Source organism: Antedon bifida, chromosome 4, assembly GCF_963402885.1.
Source record: "Antedon bifida chromosome 4, ecAntBifi1.1, whole genome shotgun sequence".
Taxonomy (NCBI): Eukaryota; Metazoa; Echinodermata; class Crinoidea; order Comatulida; family Antedonidae; genus Antedon; species Antedon bifida.
Genome location: NC_136229.1, coordinates 20,633,989 through 20,657,401, shown reverse-complemented (window position 1 = coordinate 20,657,401; position 23,413 = coordinate 20,633,989). Strand labels below are relative to the sequence as shown.

The 23,413-nt window shown below is 33.5% G+C and overlaps 3 protein-coding genes across 4 annotated transcripts; 1 reads left to right on the top strand and 2 right to left on the bottom strand.

Annotated features, from left to right (window-relative positions):
* Positions 1 to 481: 481 nt before the first annotated feature.
* LOC144841416 (exportin-6-like) lies at positions 482 to 16,460 on the top strand. Of its 2 annotated transcripts, XM_078697743.1 has the most exons (24): positions 482 to 644; positions 1,370 to 1,460; positions 2,215 to 2,327; positions 4,222 to 4,419; positions 4,721 to 4,880; positions 5,351 to 5,491; positions 5,920 to 6,376; positions 6,898 to 7,024; positions 7,195 to 7,413; positions 7,643 to 7,735; positions 7,823 to 7,892; positions 7,981 to 8,140; positions 8,328 to 8,420; positions 8,764 to 8,920; positions 9,098 to 9,244; positions 9,587 to 9,776; positions 10,406 to 10,561; positions 10,935 to 11,049; positions 11,149 to 11,208; positions 12,941 to 13,052; positions 13,445 to 13,600; positions 13,719 to 13,817; positions 14,005 to 14,235; positions 14,353 to 16,460. In XM_078697743.1, the coding sequence occupies exons 1-24, from the start codon at positions 642 to 644 to the stop codon at positions 14,452 to 14,454; spliced, it is 3,450 nt and encodes a 1,149-aa protein (XP_078553869.1). In that variant the 5' UTR covers positions 482 to 641; the 3' UTR covers positions 14,455 to 16,460. The 2 variants fall into 2 exon arrangements, with proteins under 2 accessions (XP_078553869.1, XP_078553870.1); XM_078697744.1 differs by lacking the exon at positions 8,328 to 8,420.
* Positions 16,446 to 18,472, bottom strand: LOC144841419 (uncharacterized). Its single transcript, XM_078697746.1, has 7 exons — positions 18,384 to 18,472; positions 18,002 to 18,180; positions 17,720 to 17,801; positions 17,514 to 17,620; positions 17,139 to 17,264; positions 16,700 to 16,809; positions 16,446 to 16,608 (listed from the first exon to the last, which is right to left on the bottom strand). Exons 2-7 carry the CDS (start codon positions 18,068 to 18,070, stop codon positions 16,509 to 16,511), a joined length of 594 nt encoding a protein of 197 aa, XP_078553872.1. The 5' UTR covers positions 18,071 to 18,180; positions 18,384 to 18,472; the 3' UTR covers positions 16,446 to 16,508.
* LOC144841417 (meiosis inhibitor protein 1-like) lies at positions 18,419 to 23,364 on the bottom strand. Its single transcript, XM_078697745.1, has 13 exons — positions 23,234 to 23,364; positions 22,828 to 23,046; positions 22,498 to 22,654; positions 22,247 to 22,361; positions 21,961 to 22,140; positions 21,739 to 21,871; positions 21,436 to 21,602; positions 21,161 to 21,285; positions 20,874 to 21,068; positions 19,535 to 19,883; positions 19,329 to 19,424; positions 19,131 to 19,238; positions 18,419 to 18,704 (listed from the first exon to the last, which is right to left on the bottom strand). The coding sequence occupies exons 1-13, from the start codon at positions 23,317 to 23,319 to the stop codon at positions 18,484 to 18,486; spliced, it is 2,151 nt and encodes a 716-aa protein (XP_078553871.1). The 5' UTR covers positions 23,320 to 23,364; the 3' UTR covers positions 18,419 to 18,483.
* Positions 23,365 to 23,413: the final 49 nt, after the last annotated feature.

The following is a 23,413-nucleotide window of genomic DNA, read 5'->3' as shown; positions in this document are numbered from 1 at the left end:
CATTTTTTGAATAAATTAAATAAACTTGCTTCATTCACATGTATTAATGTATATAGTAAAACAGTGCCTGTTTGATCCCCCCATTATGAGCTCATTCCCTACTGTACCAACATTATGGATCACTGTGTAGGTGGTGGCCTATAAACTGAAGAATATTTCAACGATAATTTGCCATTTTCATATAAATATCTATTTTAATCAAAATCAAAATCCCACTAGTTAGAGGCCTCAGCTGTACTACTGGTACTTTACCAAATCAGAATTCAGTAATCATTATAGAGTATTGTAGACTTTCATACAGACGTATTGTGCCTGAAAAATCAACCATAATCAACCTACCAATTTAGTCTATTTTATGTACCTGAATAATGAGTTAATAAACGAAAACAAACACATTGTGCTCGAGATTTTGGTTAGGACGCCACCTGTCGGTAAATATAAATTTCTCAATTTCTGACGTACGACAAAATCGACGTAGCCAAAGGAGATTCTGAACTTTTTTTAATGAACGTGTTTTCTTCATTGCTAAAATTCTGTAACAACTCAGTCATAAAAATTATAAATTCGTAGACGTCATTCTTAGTGATGTTCTGTTCATTTGGAACATACTCGTGATATTTGGTTATCTTTAAAGCAACAAAATGGTAAGCAAAAATGTGTGTGTTCGACTGGGTGGTTTTTACATCACATGAGGAAGAGCATGGGTAGGAAGCTCGGAAAATGGGAGGAGCCGTTCATCCGTCCCGGCGAGCTAGCTTGGCCAACGTGCTTGTCAAGGATCCATTTCGGCCTGGCCTTGAGCAATTGTCTACACTCCTTCAACGACCAAGAAAGTAAAACTATTTGGGCCTTTAATTTACAGTAATTTATTTGTTTTATGTATTATATTATAACAATGATGAGCAGGTGAGGTGGTGTATTGATTGAGACTTTCTGTGTTTTTAAATTAAAGATAGACAAAATAAAATGTACTTTTGATTTGAATGATTTGCACAATTTCAAAACCAAGAATTTCAAGTTTAAATTGTGCAAGGAAATCCATGTGCAATTTCAAATTGTAGAAATCGTTGTATTGTAGGCCTAATTGTATACTATGCTATGTTATGCGCGATTTCCGCAAGAATTTCTAGGCGCACTACCTCGGCATCATTATGTTAGCTCATCACCTATTTTTTCAATTGATTAAGTTGCGCATTACATAACTTTTTTTTACAATACATTTAAAATTATCGTGCTCGCTTGGGCCTGTGAATCTCCTTCCGAGTCGGACACAACAGATACAATTTATTGTTTTAATTTTTTAATGTAGTTTTATAACAATAACCTAAAATAGAATATAAATAATAATTAATACTTTTGTACACTACAGGCTACAGACGCAGACTCGTTGCAAGCTTTGGAAGGATTAATGAATGAATTCTTTGCACCAACTACAACAAACATAAGGAAACGAGAAATAGGTACAGTTAACATCCTTTAAAAAATGTAGTTTTTTTTTTACCATAAGAATTTTAATACTGTATGTCAATCAATGTACAGATTGTCTAAGCGCTTTATATTATTACACTGGTCATTGGATCAAACACTTATGGACAGAGCGTCCTATATAATTATGCAGCTATTAATCATCAGGTATCCTTTTACAACTGGTTGGAGAGAGGCAAATGTAGGTAAAGTTTCTTGCCTAAGAAAACAAGCAATACGTCTAGCGTTGGTCTCAAACTCCCGATCCTGCCATCAGAAGTACAACGCCACATGCCCTTACAGTACATCACAGCTTGTTCTTATTAAAAAAAACTACATTTTTAAATATTTTGATCTCTTCACCCTGATTATAAATAGTAGTGAAATAATGGAAATCCCAATTGTGGACAAGTCTTTCATTGTACAGTAATAAGAGGAACAAGAGTTGCATAACTTTTTTTTCCTAGAAATAAATAGAAATTGTTAATTTTAATGTTGTATAGTATGCAGTATCTTATAAGACTGTTGAGCAAGTACCACTGCTAAGAAGTGTTTTTGTTCAAATAAATTATTGTTATTAGTGTATAATGCTTCTTTTTGACAAAATTATAACCTTTCTGTATTATTTTAAAACATATTCATTGTGTGGTTTTTTGTTTTGTCATGTTACTGTATTCAAATAAGGAAGTACCAGTAAGTATTGAATATTACCAATCCAAATAAATATTTTAACTTTTGTTTCTTTTATAGAAGAGCTATTGAACAATTTTAGTGCTCAAACAGGAGCATGGCGTCATTGCTTTTATTTCCTGACGCACTCACAAAACGAGTATGTAATGATGTATGCATTGAGTGTATTTGAGGTAAGCGAACTATGCTTAAAATAGAATAAATTTGAATGGGGGAAAACCCAATTGTTTGCTTCCATTGTGGATGCTATATTTACATATAAATTTAAAAATATGGCCAAAATCAAAACTTACTTATTTAATTTAACTTTTAAATTATTTGACGATATTGGTAAAGCTGTCTACAGATACATTTCTTGATGTTGGAACTACAGTACTGTATTAACCTGCTTTTCGTTTATGATTCCGCCAAAATATATGAAGGAATCGATAGAGGAAGAAAAGCATGTCTACAGTACATACTGTACACACAATGATTTGAATTAACATGACGTCATTGAAAATCAAATGCTAGTGTACCACCACGCCCAAAGTGGTTTTTAATTTTATTCAGTGTTAATAGTGTACTTGTATAGTGTATTTTCCCTAGTAAATATTCTGTTTAAATTTTTCATGGTATTTCAAGAATTTCTATTTCCTTTAATGTCATTAGTGAGTCCCTTGAAAGTTTAAAAACATCAACTGAAAAATTCATCAAAGCTAATGTGTTTTTGAGTCAAATTACATTTGTGCGTGGGTTGGAATTTATACATAATAATTAATTCAGAATTAAAATATTTATTATTATTAGGTTATTTAACCTGATATAATTTTTATTGAATTTTTTTTTTTTTTTTTTGATAATTATTTTTTTATATAATAGTTTTAAATTTAAATGTATATAGTAGATTCGTATTAGTTAAGTATAGTTTTATATATTTTGTCATTTTTAAGAGGGCCCCTGAATATCAGCTGGCCTGCGGGTTCAGCTGGAAGGGTTACCCTCTATAAATAAAGTTGAAATAAAATAAAATAAATAAAAAATTATACAGTACTATTTTTCTAAAGATAATTAAAAATAACCATTTTAAACTGTTGAAATGCAAAGTCACAACATAATAGATTTTTTATATGTTGACTCTCATTGTTAACAAAATGTGTATTTAACTGAATTTATTGTATCGATGTTAATAATCATCTTGATCTACCCACTCGGTAGGTGGCATGTAAATGGCACTCGGATTACATATTTTATAGCCAATATTATAAACAGGCTGTTTAATGGATTTTCATTTTATTATTAAAAATATACAAATATGATTCTGTAAATGAATACATATATATCATATACTAATATATAATTAGTATATTAGTATAATAAATAAATGAATAACTTTTAATTAGGCTGAGCACTACTTTAAATAATGATTTTTGTTAAATTGTTTGCAAGTATAAATTATTTAATTGAATTATATATTTTATTCCTGTAACATACCCATTTATCTGCCAACTTGTGCTGTAGAAATAATGATGGTATCATTAAATTCTATTTTTAGAATCTAAAGGGAATTTTCCCTAATTTTCCAAATAAAAAGTCAACATATAAATGATTGTATGTATACAGTAACCATTTTCATTAAGTCTTCCATTAGTATGCATGTCAATGTGTAGGTTCAAGCATTCATTGCAAGTATAAATAACAGTGTAGAACTTTTTTGTGACCCAGTGTCCCTTAATAAGGTGTCTACTAAATAGGAATTGGCCATACTGTACAGTACCCTCGTTCATTTCACAAGAGTCCCCTTAATGTGACCCAAAGAAAGGGTTCTTTATTTCTAGTTTACTTTTATAGTCTTTTACATACCACACACAATGTTAACATTTATTTATTTATTTGTCTCAAAATAGAAAAACACCAAGTGTAATGTAAATAAATACTGTTTCAGCTATCATTGTCTGTAAAAATAAAAAAAATGTAATTTTTTAGCCTTTTATTGTTTTTGGCTGTCTCTACAAATTGACACATGCGACTTATGTCAGATTTCGCTTGAATGTGCCACATTTTCTATTTCACAATTTTTTTTTTCAGAATGTGATAAACCGTCAGTGGATTGGAATCCAAGGGGGAGACAAGATTCAGATACGAAATGGTTTGTCCAAGTTTTTACTGTCGCATCACAAAGCCATTCCGAGTTCCATCCGTAACAAATTGATCAAAGTTATTGTGTGCATTGCAAGGCTTGATTGGCCGCACTTTTATCCAGACTTCTTTAGTAATATCTTACAGGTAAGAGTTATTACAATAGCATTGTTGTATTTCGAGATTAAAAAATTACTGATTTACTGTAGATATACAAAGTGTTTTTAAGTAGTTTTTATCGCTCTATATAAATATTTTGTTAAGAGTACTGATATCATGGAGATGAATCTAAGATAAGCTCATTACTATTGCTTCAATGTATCTGAGGTATGTACTGTACCAGCACACTGGGTAGCCCCTACTCTTCCGAAAGATGCACTGGACAAGAAGATCTTATCAAAGAAGACTTGGAGGAATGTCTTAACCTAAACTTATTGTTTTCTTGCAGTTGATTCAGCAATCACAAACAGCTGCTCTAGGCCTGATGCTTCTTCACACGACGTCAGAAGAATTGGCAGCTCCAAGGGAAGACTTAAGTGCCTCTAGGAAAGAGGAATTGAACAGATTACTACAAGATCAGGTTCCCACCGTATTGAACATCATTACACGTAAGTCAAATGTCACTATTGAATTTAAATAGTTTATTTATACTGAGCGACCTCTTTGATTCACAGCTGCCATTCTTTCAATCTTTTTGGTCCATCTGTTGTTATTGTTAGTTATTATTTTTTTATACTGGGCTACCTATTCATGCAGTCAAAGACTGGTCTCCCAGAGGGCTCAGTTATGATCAGTGGCTGTGATGTACTCGTACACCAGGGTAGCCTCCTACTCGTCTCGTAAGAGGTACTAGGTTCTTTAAAGTGTACATGAGCTGGATGTGTACAATGGACCTACGGTTTTTAGTCATTATCCGAGAAGAAGACTCGTTCTACCACTTGGAGTAAGTGAGCCTCGAACCCTTGCCGATGTTATACTACGGCTACGTAATCCATACGTATAACTGATGCATGATATGAAGATAATTAATTAATTTTAATTAAATTAAGATAACAATAGCCATACTTTTATTTCTCAGATATACTTGAAAGTATTTTAGATAAACACAGGCAGCTTGTTATAACAGCAACACCACCCCCATCACCTACACACGGTGATGATGACAGTCAGGATGCATTCACGAATAACATAGCTTATGGCACATCACCTCTTCAATCAGGTAATTTCATTTCTTTTCATCATATTTTTCATTGCAGATTAAAGGAGGGATGCTGGTATTGTGCCCAATGGGAGCTAATAATAATTAAATAGTCTTTTGTATAGCTCCTAACCAAAATAAATTTTTTCTAAAGCGCTACGACCACAAGGCTTGAATTAGGTAGAAATTACGTTATTTCATATGCCATGCAAAAGAGATGGGATTACAGTAACTGTTTGACTCAATAGAGTTGGCATTCTTGATTGATTGTGGAAGAGCATTCCATAAGGATGGAGCTGTGCAAGAGAATGAAGATGTATGCTAGCATCCAATTTGTATAGTTACTGTCAAATGGCGACGGCATCACAAATAAATTATACACAGTAGTTCTATAGATATATTTATTTATTAAATCAATTAGTAGTGTTTTTATTATCTTCTTCTTTCAGGGAGTTCATTAATTAGGAATATATTTAACTCGCCTCAGACAAGTAAACAGAACTTACAACCGCTGCCCCCACTTGATCAGGACAGTGAACATCTTAGTAACCTCGCCCTCCATTGTCTTGCACATCTATTCAGCTGGATCCCTCTATCATGCCACATTTCCACACGACTCCTAACCACCATCTTCCACTTTGCGAACTTTGGCTGTGATATACAGTCGGTACAAAGTGGAACATCGTCGTTCCGTCTAAATGATAGTTTTAGCTCAAGCGGAAGTTCGTCACTTGGCGTGCTCGCCATGTGTTGTATTAATGAGATTATGTCTAAGAACTGCATTCCAACGGACTTTGAGGAGTTTCTACTGAAGATGTTTCAGCAATCTTTTCATTTATTACAAAGAATGACCAAAGATAACACTGCACAATCAGTAGGCAACAAGATTGAAGAATTAGATGAAAGGTATGATTGAACTTTTGTTGACAATAGAGAGTTTTCGATTACGACCTAAAGTAGAACTTATGAGGTACTATTTTCATGTTGAATTTAATTTTCCGATTTTTGCCGAGTCATTGAACCGAAATTGGTCATTTCTAGGTCCAGGTTACCTTAGATTCTGATGTCGCAGACTACTGTACGCATGTTAACCTTTTTATGGTTGTCATTTTACAGAGTTGGATGATAACTTTCACAAATTATATGGTTAATTTACACAATTCCTAGGTCTTAAGTCATTGCAAATCGAAAGCTCAGTGATGTAATTAAGCTTTTAAGGAACAATGTGAAAACGCCTTACCCAAGGTTGCAAATGACTTGCATTCATTAGTTCAGTGCTGTATCCAGGAAGGGAGTGTTTTCAGGTTTAACTAAATTTACAGCAGGATTGAAAATCCTTGGTTAGTCTCTCTGGTCCTTGGTTTTGTGGCTGGTATTCTGTATGTATTATTGTTAATGGTAATTTTTTTATACATTTCTTATTACAGTTATGTAGAGAAATTTACGGAATTCCTGCGACTGTTTGTTAGCATTCATTTAAGGAGATTTGAAGGGAATTCACATTTTCCAATTTTAGAGTTTTTATCATTACTCTACAAATACACATTTAAACAGGTAAGCTAAATATTTGTTCATTATTATTGGATTTAAACCCAGAACTGCCAAGATGCATTACAGTGGCTCTACCCAAGCTAAAGTGGTGCTACCCATGTTACAGTGCAACTATCACACCCACAATACCAAGCCAATTAACTAACATTAATATAAATCTTCCTTTTTTGTAGGCTAGTAACGAAGGCCTCTTTGCCTGCCTTGACATCTGGAACGTTTTCTTAGATTATTTAATTACGAGGAGTCATGCGAGGGCGCCAGATGCAAATGAAGTTGTTAATAGCTACAGTGAAGCGTTAGAATCTTTGATGGAAGCACTTTTATTCAAGATTCAATTTCGGTGTAACCAAGTGCAACTAGAAGAACTTGATGATGAAGTTGTAGATGATGACGTAAGCTCAAAACTTATTCTAGTTTAAGTTCCACTAGCACCTACATTAAGAACCTTTTGAAACTCTCGAGTTTCTTGTAAACACTATCTGAACCCAACAACATTCTTTTAAATGAAATTTCTTTAACTCGATTGATAGGTCAAACGTAACTTAAATACCTTTTTCCAAATATACTATATTTAATACTTTTAATTAATTTATTTTATTTTTTTTTTATGATTTATTGCAGGCTGAAACAGAGTGGCAACATTTTTTATGTAATTGTCTTGAAGTGGTTGCAAAGACAGCAGAATTACTTCCAAGGGTAGCATTCCAATACCTGGTAAGTGTTAATTTATGTACCTTGATAAATGCCATCTTTGAAAACGCACTCCTCAATGGAACCATAACACTTTATTTCGGTTTTTAGTTTCAGATCTTTCAGGAGAATTTAGATGTATACCTTGGACTGGGTGGCTTTATAATTGAATCTTCAGAAGGTAACGCAATTATTTTATTTATTTCAGAATTATCATTTTATCTTTCTAGTTAACTTTCTGAATAACATAAATTTACTCTTATTTGTAGGTCAGAAATTAAACATAACAGCTGAGAATGAGGTAAGACGATTGCATTGTAGTCTACGTGATTTATCAACCACGTTGCAAGCGTTGGGAAGGATGTCTGAACACTTCACAACCGAAAACTTCCACCCAAGGTTCGACAATGGTTTACAATTAGTTGAAAAGTAAGTTATTTTTAAGTTTATTTGTTGTGTATTTGGGTGTTAGCTCTTTCTTGTCCCAATAATAATAATAATAATAATGCGATCAAAATGGATCACAACACACAAAAGTTAAAATTAACCTAACCTTTTACAAGGTTTTTTGCTAATTTATGTAAATTTAAATGAATAATTGTTGTTACGTTTACAGATTCTGTGAGTTAAATAGTTTTAGTGGTAAAGCTCAATTGTTCAAATTGAAAACTGCAATACCTACAGTACTGAAACCAGAATTCATTCAAGTGTAAGTATACAAAGCAAATGGCCCAACACTACAATATTCAAACAGCTATCAGAATGCACACATGTTATTATGTCAATTATATGGAGTAAAGTCAAATGTATTATTCTCTGTAGAACCTCTATTAAGGGAACTCCAGGACCAAAAAGTGTCGGCTATTTTCCCTCATTTTTGTTAAGAGAAAGTGTCCCCAAGTATAGGTTGTAACGTATACAAGAATAAATAAAATATTTTAGGTATACATGAAATTGTGAAAAGTTGGAAGGATCCCAATGAAGCATTGCTAAAGAAAATGTAGCAGAAGAAATATACACATGTAATAAGTGATGTAACTTTCTATTTATAGACATGCTGAGTGTCTTGGAGCGTTGCAAGCCTTTAATCAATGGCTAGCTCAGTTTTATCTGGAAAGTAAACGCCAAGCAGGGGATAAATACCAACATCTATTCACACCCATAATCACCAAAACAATTGAGTCTATTGTTCCACTGTTTACCAAACAGGTAAGGGAATGTATACTTGGTGTACTTATTCTTTTTGGTTACTGGTTACTTATGCTCTTGCCTACTTCAGTTTCCTCTTCAGATTCCCTTAAGTAAAATATCATTCCTAAGGCACACTTTTTAAACAGCATTTAGTATTTGTATTCATGCTAAAAAGGTTTTTAAATTTCTTTACAGACACCGGAGAAGGTTCTCCTGTCAGCATCGCATCTGTTTCTTTCAATTTCCAGTAGTGTCCGTCCACCATTCCTTGTTGAGTTACCGCTAGTGCAGAAGTTATTTACAGAAGTAAGCCAAGGTTTACTCAATGGAATGCCTATAGAGGTGAGACTTTTTCAGTCATTTGACATTCCTTTCTGTTGTACCTGTATAAGATATGATGTCGTACCTCCATCTGCGTTTTTGTCTTCCTCTTCTTTTGTGATTAACGCCTGCCATTCAGTCAATCTTTTTGGTCCATCTGTTATTATTTATACTGGGTGACCTCTTCAGCCAAAGGGCCTAGTTATGATCAGTGGCTGTGATGTACTAGTAATCGAAAGATGTACTAGGTTCTTTAAAGTGCACATCCACAATGTGTACACTGGACCTGGAAATTGACTGGTTCTTGGGTTACATACAATCAGCCAATTTCTTTCCAATTTATTCTTTTTGATGTATTGTCAGGTGGAGCTTCTTATTGTACGTGCCTTATCCAACATCCTGGTATTAGCATGGCCTAATGTGGCTGAAAATGCACAGAATTGGGCATCGAGATCAGCAAACCATTCGGGCTTCATGAGAAGGATCACATCAGAGTATTGCCAGATTAAAGATGTTCCCAATTTTGCCAAAGACAAAATGCTTCAGAACAGAGGTAATAGTGCAAATACAATAGGTTGACTAGGTATGAAGTCATTAGATTTTAGTATAAAATGTTCTTGCACTATAGTTGATTCTTGGTAGTAGTGGGAAAAGGGGTTGATAGATAGAATATTGTTAGTGCTGCACACAAAGGACCAAGGATAACTCACTAAGTCTTTGTACTTGTCAGATGGGCCCTTCTGGTCGTGAATTGGGCAGTACCCTGGGAGAAAATCCTACTCTTTTGAAGAATGTACTGGATTCTTTAACGTGCACTTGTGCCATGTTGCACACAGGACAAACTGCTTAATGACTCATCCGAATGACTGCACTATACATATATTGCAACCCGCTAGTTGTAACACACAGAGAGTGATGATGTGGTAGGCTAAAGAAAACCTATGGTCTTTGACGGTTCAGTGCACAACACAGTGACTTGCAACTAGTTTGCCCTTTAAAAACCCACTTTGATCTCTTCTTAATACTGTTCACATAGTAAGTGGATACCTCATAACCAGATAGAGAATTCCAGGAAATAATGATTCATAATGTATTCACCTTTAATTAATTTAAGTGTTTAGATAAAATGTGGAGTATCATCCAATACTGGGTTGATGTTTTTCTAAATACATTTCTTTCCAGCTAAACCATGTATGAAGAGGACTCTCCATCTGTTGGCAAACCATGTGGATTCTGTTTCTGGTGAAGTATCAAAGACTAAGCAGATTGTCTTCCAATCACTAAAAGAATGTATAGAAGTAACATTGGCATTATTCCCTGTCTATATTAGCCAAGCAGGTAAGATTTTACCTTGATTTACCTTGACCTTTAGACTATAAACCTGTTATGGTTTGTGAGTCCCTCTTTGAACATCTTGGTTATATGGCTCAAACTAGAAGTAACATTGGCATTATTCCCTGTCTACATTAGCCAAGCAGGTAAGATAAAAGATACCTCCCAGAGCAGTTCGATCCCTCTTCCCCAAGTAATTTTGATACCCCACGTGTATGGATGTGTGCAATCAGAAAAAAATATAGTAAAGTATTTATTTAAAACTGTAAATCATGCATAATTTTTTATTATAAATTTATTACGATGATGCATATTCAGGTTTTTTTTCAACTTAAGAAATACAAATTGTAACCTAATTAATTTACGTTTTTTCTTTTAGATGTTGTTGATGAAATTATGAGTTTCTACCTTGCAATAATCCAAGGACTCAGAGTGCAGATGGGCGTGGCTAGTATCCAGTCAACCATAACCGTTTTCATGAACTTATTTACCAGGTAAATGAACCTTAAATGATTATATTTCTCTCTACCTAAATATGTTGCCTTTATTGTAAATTTGCAAAGCAAATGACATATTTTTTCCTGCTCTTTTAGGGAACAATTGACTGCTATTATTCTGAATGAAGGCAGCTCAGGAGTACGAGTTGTAGAAAAGTAAGCATCACTATTATCTTAAAGTGGAGCTACACTCAGACTTTCTCAGCTTATATTATGTTTAAGTATGTTTAATTGAAAGTGATTACATACAAACAACAGGGAAGATATGGCAATATTTTCCAAAAACTAATTTCTAAAAAATCGGTCAGAAAATAGTGTTTTTTACTACATTACACTTTTTCAGTAACTTAGGGGTTATTAGTTTACAATACGTCGCAAAACGCGTTACACTTAGCGACTAACGCGTTTTAGTCGCCGGTGAACGCGTTGGTGAAATGTCTCCCCTTTGGTAAATTATGTGTTGGAAAATGGCGAATCAATTTTATACCAGGGAGTTGTAAAATAATTTTTACAACTCCCTGTTTATACACACAATTAATACGATTTGTTTAGGCCCAAGTAATATTTCCGATAAAAATGTCAGCATAATTTACATGTAACATCATGATTTGCACTGTACAACAACAGCATAATAATCTTAATCAAATTGCTTATTAATTTTAAGCTAGGCCTAGCTAAATCGTCTGTTCAGCCTAGCTAGCTAGACTTGAATTCATGTCTAGGTAGGACTGTAGTCATGGGTTCGAAAATTCTTGGTCGTTTCGTCCCATTTATCGTTCCTGGGTTTTCTCGCACATTAAGAATTGTGAAACACAAAATTCTCTACAAAACAAGACTGGTATTGCTCAGAATAGTAAAGAATAGTAACGGATGTGGAAGCTTATGTCTGACTGAAAAGCAACTATTCAGGCACCCTATCATGGCCCATGGGTAGGCCGAGATTGGGTGCCAGAACAAACTTCACTGCTGTAAGGCTATCAGGCAGCCAGCTAGAGGCCAAGCAGCATCGTTACATACCTAGACTCTAGTAGGCCTAGGCCTAGCTTTATTGAATATATAGCCACGTCTTTCTCAAATCTCGTTAAATTTGACATATTAGTAATTAATCTCATAATCACTTATTACACTGTGAAACATGATAGGGTCACATCCAGAATGTTTTAATATACTTTTCGCCCGTCAAAAATAACATCGCGACAATAACAGATCGCCAGCTGCAGTGTGAAAAATGTTGTGAGAAATGTCACGTGATCATACTCCCTAGCAAAGTAAAAAACCCAGTTGGACCCAACGGGGGAAAGTGTCTATTTACGCGAAATTGCGCAATGTATACGCAATAACAATACCAGAAATAAAAAGATCTGGAAAAATTACATATAAAAACATTTTACATTTTTTTTTTAGTGAAGAAATTAATTTTTTAGGAATATTCAAATATACCCCCCTTTTGCATGTAAAAGAATAGGAAATTACAAGGTATCCCCCCAAAACGCAAAAAGGCGTGATTTTCAAGAAAATCATACTCATTGAAAAAAATTTCAAAAAAATATGAAGTATGAAGGATGATATTTTTAAAGAATAGTTGAAATGTATGAAAAATAGCAATTTTCTGGGTGGAGCTCCACTTTAAGCTTAATCTTAGCATGGCCACAATCACTATTCTATATTCCATCCAAACATGGATATATTCGAAAGCAATTCTACACTATCAAATTTTATGTGACAAAGCAATGTAATGTGATGTGTTATATCACTACCATACATCGTATTTGGCCACATCACCTTTTTTTGTTAAACTAATTTGATAGTGTAGACAGAGCTTGAGTTCTACAGAGAAACATTGATATATATATATATATTTTCTTAAATCTTACTTTTTTCTTCAAAGGTTTTTACAAATTTTGGAGTTGATACTGCAAGAACCAGGCTCAGCATTTAAAGGTTTCTTACCCACAATTATCAATATCAGTATGCATCAAATCTATCCTATCATAGCAGAGGTAAAATCAATTATTTTTTTGTACAAATGAGGGATAGTTCAATAGGATCTGGCTGGGGTGTGAGAAGGAACAAGTGTGACAACTACATGTTATCCACAAATCATAGTGAGCTTTATCGTGTGTAGTGCCATCATATGTACATTAACATGCTCTCTTTAAATAGAGTATAATCACATACTTGAATATAATCCAACCCTTAATTTACCCTACATTTTTTTTAGAATTAGATTAGAAAAGATTTTGATAAACACCTATCAATCTATGTCCCCTGGGACCATTTCTTTTCAGTGTTTACAATGTTACTCCTCTTTATTGTCTCATGCTTGAAATGGACTAAAATAAATATCAATTTACTCTGTCATATACAGTAATCTTGCCTTCATTCATTACAGAGGCAATCACCTGATATCAAGTTAGTACTGTTCAGACTGCTTTTTGAGCTTCTACAAAACAAGTGGAGATATTTCTTCCCATCATCTATACTGACAAAAATGCAGTCAGACACAGAAGCTGTAGATCACACTGATGAGTTTATTGTTATCATGCAGGTTAGTATCTTGTGGGTTATGATGCTTACAATTCAATCTTGAAGGTTGCTATCATTTCTATCTACTACAGGTCGTCATCTATTGTTTGAACTAAATGATGTATGTAATTGTTTTGCAGTCTTTCGGGCAATCTTTCTTACAACCTGACATAGCAGTCTTCCGACAAAACTTGGAGTGCTTGGAGAAGCTGAATGAGAAATTGAAATTGTACCATAAGGTAGGTAGCATTTACAAGATCAGTATGCTGTGTGAAAAGTATCCTGACGTATTTTAACCTGCAGTCCTGGAAGTATCGCATCTTCAATCCACACTCACTTAGCTTGTCAAAACGTTTAAAATCCTAATTCATTATCTTGAAGCTATGTAGAGAAGGCTTGCTAGATTTCACGTTTTTCTTCCATTAGAAAATATTCCGTGAGATGATGTTAGTACCATTCTTAAATGTACTTCTTCAAGTGCTACTCCACAAGTCACATGACCTTCTCCAAGAAGAGATTGGACTGACTATCTACAACATGGCTGCCGTGGACTTTGACAACTTCTATGTTGCATTCCTGTGTCAGTTTTTAGAGGGCGCTGATGGGATCGACCCAAATCAGAGGTCGGTTCTAGATAGGAACTTCAAGAAAGATAGGGTAAGGAAAATAAGTGGTGATTTTTAGGTTTATAGAAACAAAAAATTTGTCCTGGAGAAGTTGTATTTGTTACTCAAGCAGTGTAAGATTTTTTAATTTTTCATCTTTTGTCTCTAGGATTATCCAACATTTATACAAAACCTCCAGAGGTTTGTGAATGATCTACGTTACTACAGACTCTGCAATAGCGCCCTGCCTGCTAATTCTGTGAAGCTTTGAAATGAAAGTACTCCGAAATGAAGGTCTATGCAAAGATGAAAGGTATTGGCAGTGGACGATGCGATATAACGTAGGTGTTGAGATTAAATTATTTCACACCTTGATGTTAAGTGCACTTACGTAGTCACAGTATAGGGGGCTTTTGATCGCAATATACCCAAGACTGAAAGTACTTGTGCATATTCTGCACAAACCTTCTGCTGTTGCGAGTTTGCTGTATGTCAAAATAATGGAGCCAGTAAGGGTTTTGAGCATTACAATTGATTGCTTTAGCAACTGCTCCCTAATTACATAAATGAGGAATGCTATGTCCACATGTTTTGAAGAGCGGCCATTTGATTCTTATGTTTTGAAGAGAGGCCATTCAACATGTTGAATGTTGTTTTTTTGGATTGATATAATTTTCATATACTCATTCCATACAATAATTCCATGGTTACAAGTATGAGATTGGCACATACAAAAGAAAACAAATAGATAGAATAAATAACATGCGCGAAAAGCATGTGTTTTGTATCTATTCATGTGTAAAGTTATTAACCCACCAAGCAAGGTTCACAAGTTAGATAAGCCCACCAAGGGAGTCACAGTCGGCGGGAGGAACGTATCTGTGCAGGTATGTTACTTATTATTTCAGATGGCTATTCAAAAAAAGGCTAGAAGTTCCTAAGCCTATGTTCTGGTATTATACTAAAGGAGTATACTTTCAATACAAATTACTACTTTAAAATATAATACTGCTGTGATGCCAAATTCAAAATCACATGACCAAATCATTATTTCTTTCATGCTATTTCCCCAATGGTATACATTTGAATAGATAAAAATATTTCATATTTTTCTGTGATGAACAGTAATGAGTGATATTAATTTAGTTAAATCATTCATGCGCATCAGATGTGCCATCTATTAGATAGCAGCGCCCTTCAAGTAAATGAATAACCTTGTGTCATAGGAATTTGATCAATTTTGATTTAATGTAAAGGCTTCCATTAAAATAGAAATATCTCGTTGAAAGATTGACTCACAGCTTTCAACGATTTTCATAATTTTGTTGTATATGGTTTTAATAATTGGATCAATATCCATATGACCAAAATAATAATTTGTTTAGTTCGTATGTAATTTAATGTTCAAAATTTATATGTATTTAATTTGCTCAGTTTATTTACTTGTACAGAGGTTCATTTAGCCAACTTAATGTTTAATAAAATATTTGTTCTTTTACCATCTCCACCAGAGTAAATTGTGTATTATTTGGAAAAAAAATAGATGAAAAGATATTTATTTTTATATAAAATCATATTTCTGTTTTGTTTACTTATCAAACACTATTTTTAAACCAACATTCTAACAGAGTTATATATTATTACTAAAACCTCTAATCTTGTTAAATTTTCTTTCAAATGATTTATGTTTTCTGTATGTTTTTTTTATTTTAAGAATATAATGTTCTATATGAGTTGTTTTTATATTTAAATAATCATATTTATCAAGTTGTTTAGGAATGATACATAACACACTTTGTTGCAGCAGCAAATATAGCAATATTACTGCAAAATGTCAGTATTACTGCAGAGAAAATAGCAGTATTACTGTTGTAGAATAGCTTTCCTAATAACAGAAGAGGGGGATGGGGATATTAATTTGAGAAGTTAAACATCAGTATTATTGAAGGAGATACAGTTAAACTTCAGTAAAACAATGATAAAAACATAACTACATTTTAGTGTGTATACATTTCTTGAATTTAGTATACTTGACAAACGTCTTTTTTTTGGAAAAGAATCAAATTCCCAGCTAAAGATGGAATCCAAGCTCGACATAGTTGAGGGCTCCATTTTAACAAATTTCTTTTCATTTATTGCTTGGTTTGCTTCTTCATCTCAACCTGTTACTTCCATGTATTTATTAGAACAAGGAAAATGTGTTATGTGTTAATAGGGAAATATGTAAATATTTGCAAGCACTTATATGCAATAAAAATGTTTATCTCATCTAAATAATTGTTTATTTTTGTGTTTTTGCACCTTTTTTTCTAACTATATTAACCTTCATCTTGATAATTTCTTGGTCACCAGAAACAGAGTACTCTTGAGAGATCCAACAGGAATGATAGAACAGTTTGATAGAAGAATAATGCTATTAAAGTCTCTGAAATTATTGTGATAAGCAATATAACGTTTGTATATTTCTCAGATGTCACAGAGTGAAAGTTTAGAATTTGTTAAAAGTCAAAGGATACAAAAGTTTTGGTTTTATATCGTCATTCCTCATTTGATCAATTTGTTCTTTGGATTTGTCTAAAGTATTCGCTAAACTGTGTTTCTGATCATGGCTAAGGTAATCAGAAATCTGAAAATAAACAATGATCAGTCAGTCCTTCAGTTTGTTCCATCTGTCGTGAACATTCAACAATTGTGTAATTGTTTTTTTATTTATTTTTTGCATCGAACAGGAAGTAACTCACAGGAAGGGAACTATTTTATAATTTATCATGCTTATAAACTAAGTCTCATTTGAGGCTTAGGGAATGAAGTTCAAAGAGTCGTGAAATACAACCCTGGCAGGATTGAACCCTGGACCTTGGGATTGGAACGCAAGCACGTTAACCACAGCTGCAATGTACAAAACGTAGTTTTGTATATTAATTACTGTATGAAGTTATCATTTGATTTTATTACCTTATTTATGATATGCAGTATCATATGATAAGAGTTGATTGATATTTGTGACCATGCTTTAAAGGCTGTAATCAGGCTGATAAACCCATTCAGTAGATGCTCAATCCAGAACTTGTTGGACATAAACTGTAAAAAATAACAAATAAACCAGAACCTTGCGGGTACTATGGTTCATAAACAGCTAATAATAAACAAATGGTGCAACCATAATTATGGTTAAGGTCACTGAAGTAGAAAGAACTGGCTTAAGAACACAATGGCTGCTTTTTAGCAGTGAACTGGATTCAGTAACTTTAAAAATGGTTACCAAATTACTGCTTTATATAATCAGATCACAAATTAAAACACACTTGATATACCAAATTTAGGAAATACCATATTGTAAAGTTGAATAAGAGTTGGCGATATAAACAATGGTGATTGGACTTGTAACAGCAGCCTCACAAGGGCTCCATTCCATGGCTGTCTGAGTAAAATATCGCCTGAAAAAGAATATAACATCATTGGTTAATTTTTCTGAACTTATTTTTGAGAGGGTTATTGTTGATTTAAAAGTTGCCTAGTGTAGATAGAATATATACCTTGTTCATTGTCTTTGCTATGTACATAGTTCAGAAGGCTTGTGTAACATTTAATGGCCAACAAACTTTCACTGCCAGAATCCTAAAAAAAAAGTTGACATTTTTATTTTTTATATACATTTTTTGGAGTATTTTTGTTCTCTTTATAGTAGCAGCCCACCTTTGGGACACTTCTATTAAGAGGAAACTTTCCTGTGAAACAAATGAGGCTAAAACAACCAACCCAGGGGACATTTCTATTAATTTGACATATTGGTTCCCAAACTTAAGGTTCTACTGTACCATCATAATGATGTTTTGGAGATGTATAATTAAAAGCCTCAAGTGATCTGTTTTAACGTCCAGGTTCATATCTTTATCTTTTAGAAGCTCATGTTGTCTATCGCCCTCTCTCAGTCGAATTAAGTTGTCTGGTGAAAAGTTTGTCTTGAAGATTGTTGTCCAAAAGTTTAATGCTGTATCTAAAAATAGCACAAAGCATAATATGCCTTTAATAATAATTAGCACAAAAATAAAAACTACGATGTGTGGCGTTATCACAAGCTATCAGATTATTAATGTTTGAACTGCCTAAACTACGATGTGCGGCGTTATCACAAGCTATCCGATTATTAATGTTTGAACTGCTGAATCATAATTAATATTTTAAAAAAGAAACACTCACATCTCTGAAAGGATAACTTATTGGTAGACACCAAATCACTCAGCCATTTGATATCTACTTTTATCTGCAAACATGCCTACAAATAAATAAATACATTTACTTACATCGTACATTTTAGAAAGTGTTGGTGTACTTCTTTTAAATTAATAATTTTTCTTTTCACACTTGCCTTCTGTCGATGTTGGTGTTGAAGTTCAAGCAGTGAGCTTAGTAAACTCAATATCGAGCATTGAAGAGCTTCACTTTCTTCTTGTTGCCGATCTTGTAACATATTCTCAAAAAATTGTAGTAATGTTTTGTTTGATAAAAGAATAGATAGAACTAAACGAAGAAAAAAATAAAATAAATGTACAATATCATTTATAGCTGAAATATAGCTATTAAATAATGTTTGCATACACTGTGTGCTCCCAAATGAAAATTGAGTAAAGTTGAGAATGTTTCGATCTTCTACTGAAGAGAAATAAAGCTATGTCTGTATTTTAATCTCTTTTAGTGTAGCTTTATGATTTTAGTTTCATGATCAAGAATAGTATAATCTACTTGCACACATTAGACTTATGGCAGAATCATCATTGATTATGGGTACATTTATCGCTTTAAACCAAACTAAATTTACCATCTTGGTTATAGATTGATATTAAGTCATTGGTTTGTTGGTTTTTTATATTTAGCCTTACCACTACCATCTTGGTTATAGATTGATATTAAGTCATTGGTTTGTTGGTTGTTTATATTTAGCCTTACCACTAGTGTCTTGGTTGTTTACAGTAGCAAAGAGCAAGCAATGAAGATAGTTGACAATCACAGACTTGGTGTTTATAGAGTTGATTGATTTAGTCAACATGTTTGTCACTGTGAAAACAAAAGTAAAAGAAATCAGTAGTGGCTATAGCAGACATGTATGTATGAATGAAATAGGAATTTTTATTTGAAATTAAATACCGTAATAGACAAGCTTCAAATCTATAGAGGATGTCGAGTTCTGTGACTTCAGGTTTATTTCAGTTAACAACTTCAATAGTGACGATATTTTTGTTTCTGGAGAAAAAAAAGATTTTAAACAATCCCAATATTTGATAGTATTTTTTTTTCCTGTAACCATATACTTTTTTCAGTTTTACATTGAAGGTTGTTACGTCTATTCTTACCTGTGTCTGCATGTACATGATCTTGTAGAAACATTTCAATAACTATTTGTGGAAGTCTCTCTTGTAGTAAATGTATCATGTCAGAATTTAGAGTATTGTTATTTGGGTAGATTGTATCAGCTGAGTTGAGGTTATTTGGGCAGGAAATGTCGGAATCAAAATCAATCTTGTTAGAGAATCTGGTATCAGATGAGGAATTGTTTGCACATGAAGAGTCAGAAATTGGATTAATTTTGTTTGAGCATGTGGCGTCAGAAACAGGATCGGCAGCCATTGATGAGTAAATGATTGATTTAATGAAAAGAAGACAGCAATTCATAACTGCTTCATCTTCATTTAGAATAACATCCTAAAAAGACAATTCAGTTATATTTATTAAGTCATGTTATTATTATTATTCTTTATTTCATATAAAACATCAAAAAACGCCACCATGCCACAAGTTACCACTAGTGGCCAAAGGCCAGATTGTGGGTAACTTTTACATGCATGTACATAGACCAATAAAATATACAAAATTTGAAACATACACAAAAATAAATGATACAAAAATGAGTGAAGATCAGGCGTTAAGCAGGCGGATAAAATAAGGGATTGGACTGTTACTGAAACGGGCGGTTCTGGATGGTAATTGTGAAATGTTATTACTATTACGGAGCAACCTCCCATGACTTTCAAACCGTGTCACCGGTAAAAGATCAGCAGAATGAACAGTCTCAGATATTCCCTTGGCAAATCTGAGACTGTGAGCTATTCTCCTATCCGTGAGGGATGAGATGTTACAGACCTTTAGAGCTTTGTCATACGAACTAAAATCCCTTCCCAATATGGTACGGCATGCTCTGCGTTGGACAGATTCTATAGAGTTGCTAAGCGATTTGGTTAAGCCAGGGTGCCATACGACATCGGCATATTCAAGGAGGGGTCTAATGTACCCACAGTAGACAGAGCATAGTTCATCAGGGTTGAAGCCAAATTTCTTTAGACTCCTTAAAATGAAAAGCTTCCTATTATTATGTGTTAAGTTTCTATCTCTTTCTCCACCATGAGAGAGATACTGTAGATTAGGCTGGAGCTGGAGATGAAGCTAGAAACAGAATTGACAGGAGAGAACATCTTGTAGCCTTATGGGACACTCGGCCCAAAGAGAAAAGATAAGTTAAAGATGTTAACTGTTTAACTACAGTATTTCTGATTCTGAAAAACATTGATTAGTTGTCATTGTACACCTTCAATTATGTCATTTAATCATCTTAACTGACAATAGAAGTACATATAAATAAATGTTCTTTGTTTTTAAATGTCTAGTATAGTTTTAAATGTTAGTGATTACACTTACTAATATATCTTCAATTAATTTGCTTCTAGAAATTGAGTCAAGACGTGGCATACCATTTCTAAACATTTTCACTGTATTACTATCTGTTATTCTGTTTAACTTATCTCCATCTTTACTAGTTTCAGTTTGGTTTTCTTCTTCTTCTGTACCATTGTCATCTGGTATTGTAGGTAAATGTATTAGCCACTGTACAAGCTAGAAAAAAATTAAATAATTTCTAATTTGTTTTTTCTTAATTATTCATTCACTGGTTGGTATTTGTACAAATGAGTGGTTAAGTAACTTACAAATCCTCTTCTAATTTTCTGGGGTACATCTTGTGCCATGTAGACCCATTGAATCAGCAAAGGGTTGTCATTAAAAATAACGGAGTAATCCATCTTCTCCAATACTCGAATCAATGAGGCTGGAGCTATTAGATCAAGTGGACAGACAAACAAAATGTTTTATTCTTGAGAGAGAATTTTAGATTATTATACTTATTATATTATTATTATTATATCTAATCATGCTATGATATACTATTCTAATAATAGTTATCTATTGAATAATACAGTAGTACCTTTTTCTTTTATTATACTTTCTTGTCCCAAAGTTGCACTGTTAAAGCCAGTTGTATACAGATACATGAATTGTGTGAGACTTGATTGGTCTAGATCAGATATGAGGCAGTGTTCACTGCTAAGATACAAGTTGAGACTTTCAAATACATCAATATCATTCGCTAACCTTTAAAACAAGTTTTTAAACATTAATATTTCTGTTACATACACTTAGTGTATATAAGTTTCTGTATATTACTCAATTGCCTTTCTCAATTGTCTTAGACTTTAAACATAAATTACATAGTTAATGTACTACTTACGGATCTCCATATATTGCAGCAAGGTACATCAAAGTCAGGCATGTGGACTGTAGGTCCAAAGGAGAGACAGATGAAGGGAGTAAGTACATTGAAGACTGCCCACGAAGGATACCACAAATGTTGGATACTGGGCCTAAGAAAAAATTATGAAAGGATTATGTACAATATAAATGCGTAGGATAAAAGGTGGTTGTTAAAGTCTGTTACAGTTGGTTGACTTACAATTGATATCTCCAATTACAGACTCCATCTTAGCTAGGCAGCTCTTGTCATTATCAGGTAGCAGATTGTGACAGAGGTTCAGTATGAAAGCATCCACTCGGTCCTTAACATCACAGTTGGCTTGCTGGCTACAAAACTGATTCTTTACACTTAGTGAAAGTTGAATGAAAGATGACGAAGCTGTCGAAAAGAAACCCCAGTTTATTTACAAACTGAACACTAATAACTGTACAACTTTACTTACTATTGAGTTTACAAAACTTAAAATAGCTGTTTGTATATCTACCTAATTTGCTTGAAAATGATTTAATATCTATCACAGTTGAAATTTCATAAACCTGACAGAGGATACTGAAGAAGCACCTGCACACTTCTGCATCATCCAAGTGCTTGTAGTTCACCTGTATGCAAATGATAATATTGAATCTTTAATGCATGTTGTCTTATTATGAAAATTAAACAATCAACTCTTCTTGCTATGAAGCAATCAACTTTGATAGAAAATCTAAATAAATGCATTATAAATTGTTTATGTACCATTACGTGTGGAATACAAATTGTATCCAACATTTTGAGTAGGAATTCTATAAATTGTTCAACATCTATCATCTCTTCGTCATCTGTAAGCTGGGAGTGTGGAGCCTTAAAGAGACTAGCACTGGCTGTTGGATCATGTTGGCATATAATAGACAACCTGAAAAATTATAGTAATATGTTAGGTGATAAACCAAAGCATGCTTAATACTTTTATCTGTCTATGTCTGTGATACATATCTTAATGCACCATCTTAAGAAGTTAAGCTATTGTACCTCTTTGTAAAATGGCCCAATCTAATACTCTCAATTTTTATAACATATATACAGTACCTGAAAGCCCTTTCCATAACTGACAAGCCAACAGCCAAGCACTGTTTATTCTCATCGTATCTTTTGTTTTTGTTTTCTTCACCGGTGAGTGAAGCGGTTGAGGATCTACTTGTCTTGGTGAGGTTGCTAAGAGATCCAATGTCTTTCCAAGTGTCCATGATGGCTCTCAATGGCTGCTCTAGTGCGTTGAAATCTACTGGATTTTTTAGATGGTCTTTTCTAGAAGATTTACGAAAACTATTGTGTATAAAGATCAGTTTTGCATGAAAAAATATAATTCTTTCTCCACTCCCATGAAGAATATGGCATAGTACTTCTGTCCTTCAAGAATACTGCCTTAGACTGCAGTCGCTGCCTCTACCCACATCATACACACTGTGTTATAAAACATCAATTTGATAAATACCTTAGTAATTCTTGTAGAGCACCACCTGCAGAACAGACAATACAAATCTGAGAATGCCTTAGACATCTGCATAGGAGACTACTCATTGCTTTCAGAAGAGAGCTGCTGGTAATGAGGCTAACATTTGTTGGTTGTCTAAATAATATTAAATATGTTTTCAGCATTGAAATAATAAACAAA

Excerpts from the sequence above, each read along its gene's own strand:
- LOC144841417 (XM_078697745.1), bottom strand. The coding sequence starts at position 23,319 with ATGAGTAGTCTCCTATGCAGATGTCTAAGGCATTCTCAGATTTGTATT. Across the intron at positions 21,069-21,160 it reads AGAAAATTAGAAGAGGATTT|CTTGTACAGTGGCTAATACA; the intron begins GTAAGTTACTTA and ends ATTTTTTTCTAG. Across the intron at positions 19,884-20,873 it reads AATTAATTGAAGATATATTA|GATGTTATTCTAAATGAAGA; the intron begins GTAAGTGTAATC and ends TTGTCTTTTTAG.
- LOC144841419 (XM_078697746.1), bottom strand. The coding sequence starts at position 18,070 with ATGAACCTGGACGTTAAAACAGATCACTTGAGGCTTTTAATTATACAT. Across the intron at positions 16,810-17,138 it reads TACTGCATATCATAAATAAG|ATTTCTGATTACCTTAGCCA; the intron begins GTAATAAAATCA and ends GTTTATTTTCAG. Across the intron at positions 16,609-16,699 it reads GATATAAAACCAAAACTTTT|AGACTTTAATAGCATTATTC; the intron begins GTATCCTTTGAC and ends CAATAATTTCAG.
- LOC144841416 (XM_078697743.1), top strand. Across the intron at positions 5,492-5,919 it reads CACATCACCTCTTCAATCAG|GGAGTTCATTAATTAGGAAT; the intron begins GTAATTTCATTT and ends TTCTTCTTTCAG. Across the intron at positions 14,236-14,352 it reads GGAACTTCAAGAAAGATAGG|GATTATCCAACATTTATACA; the intron begins GTAAGGAAAATA and ends TTTTGTCTCTAG.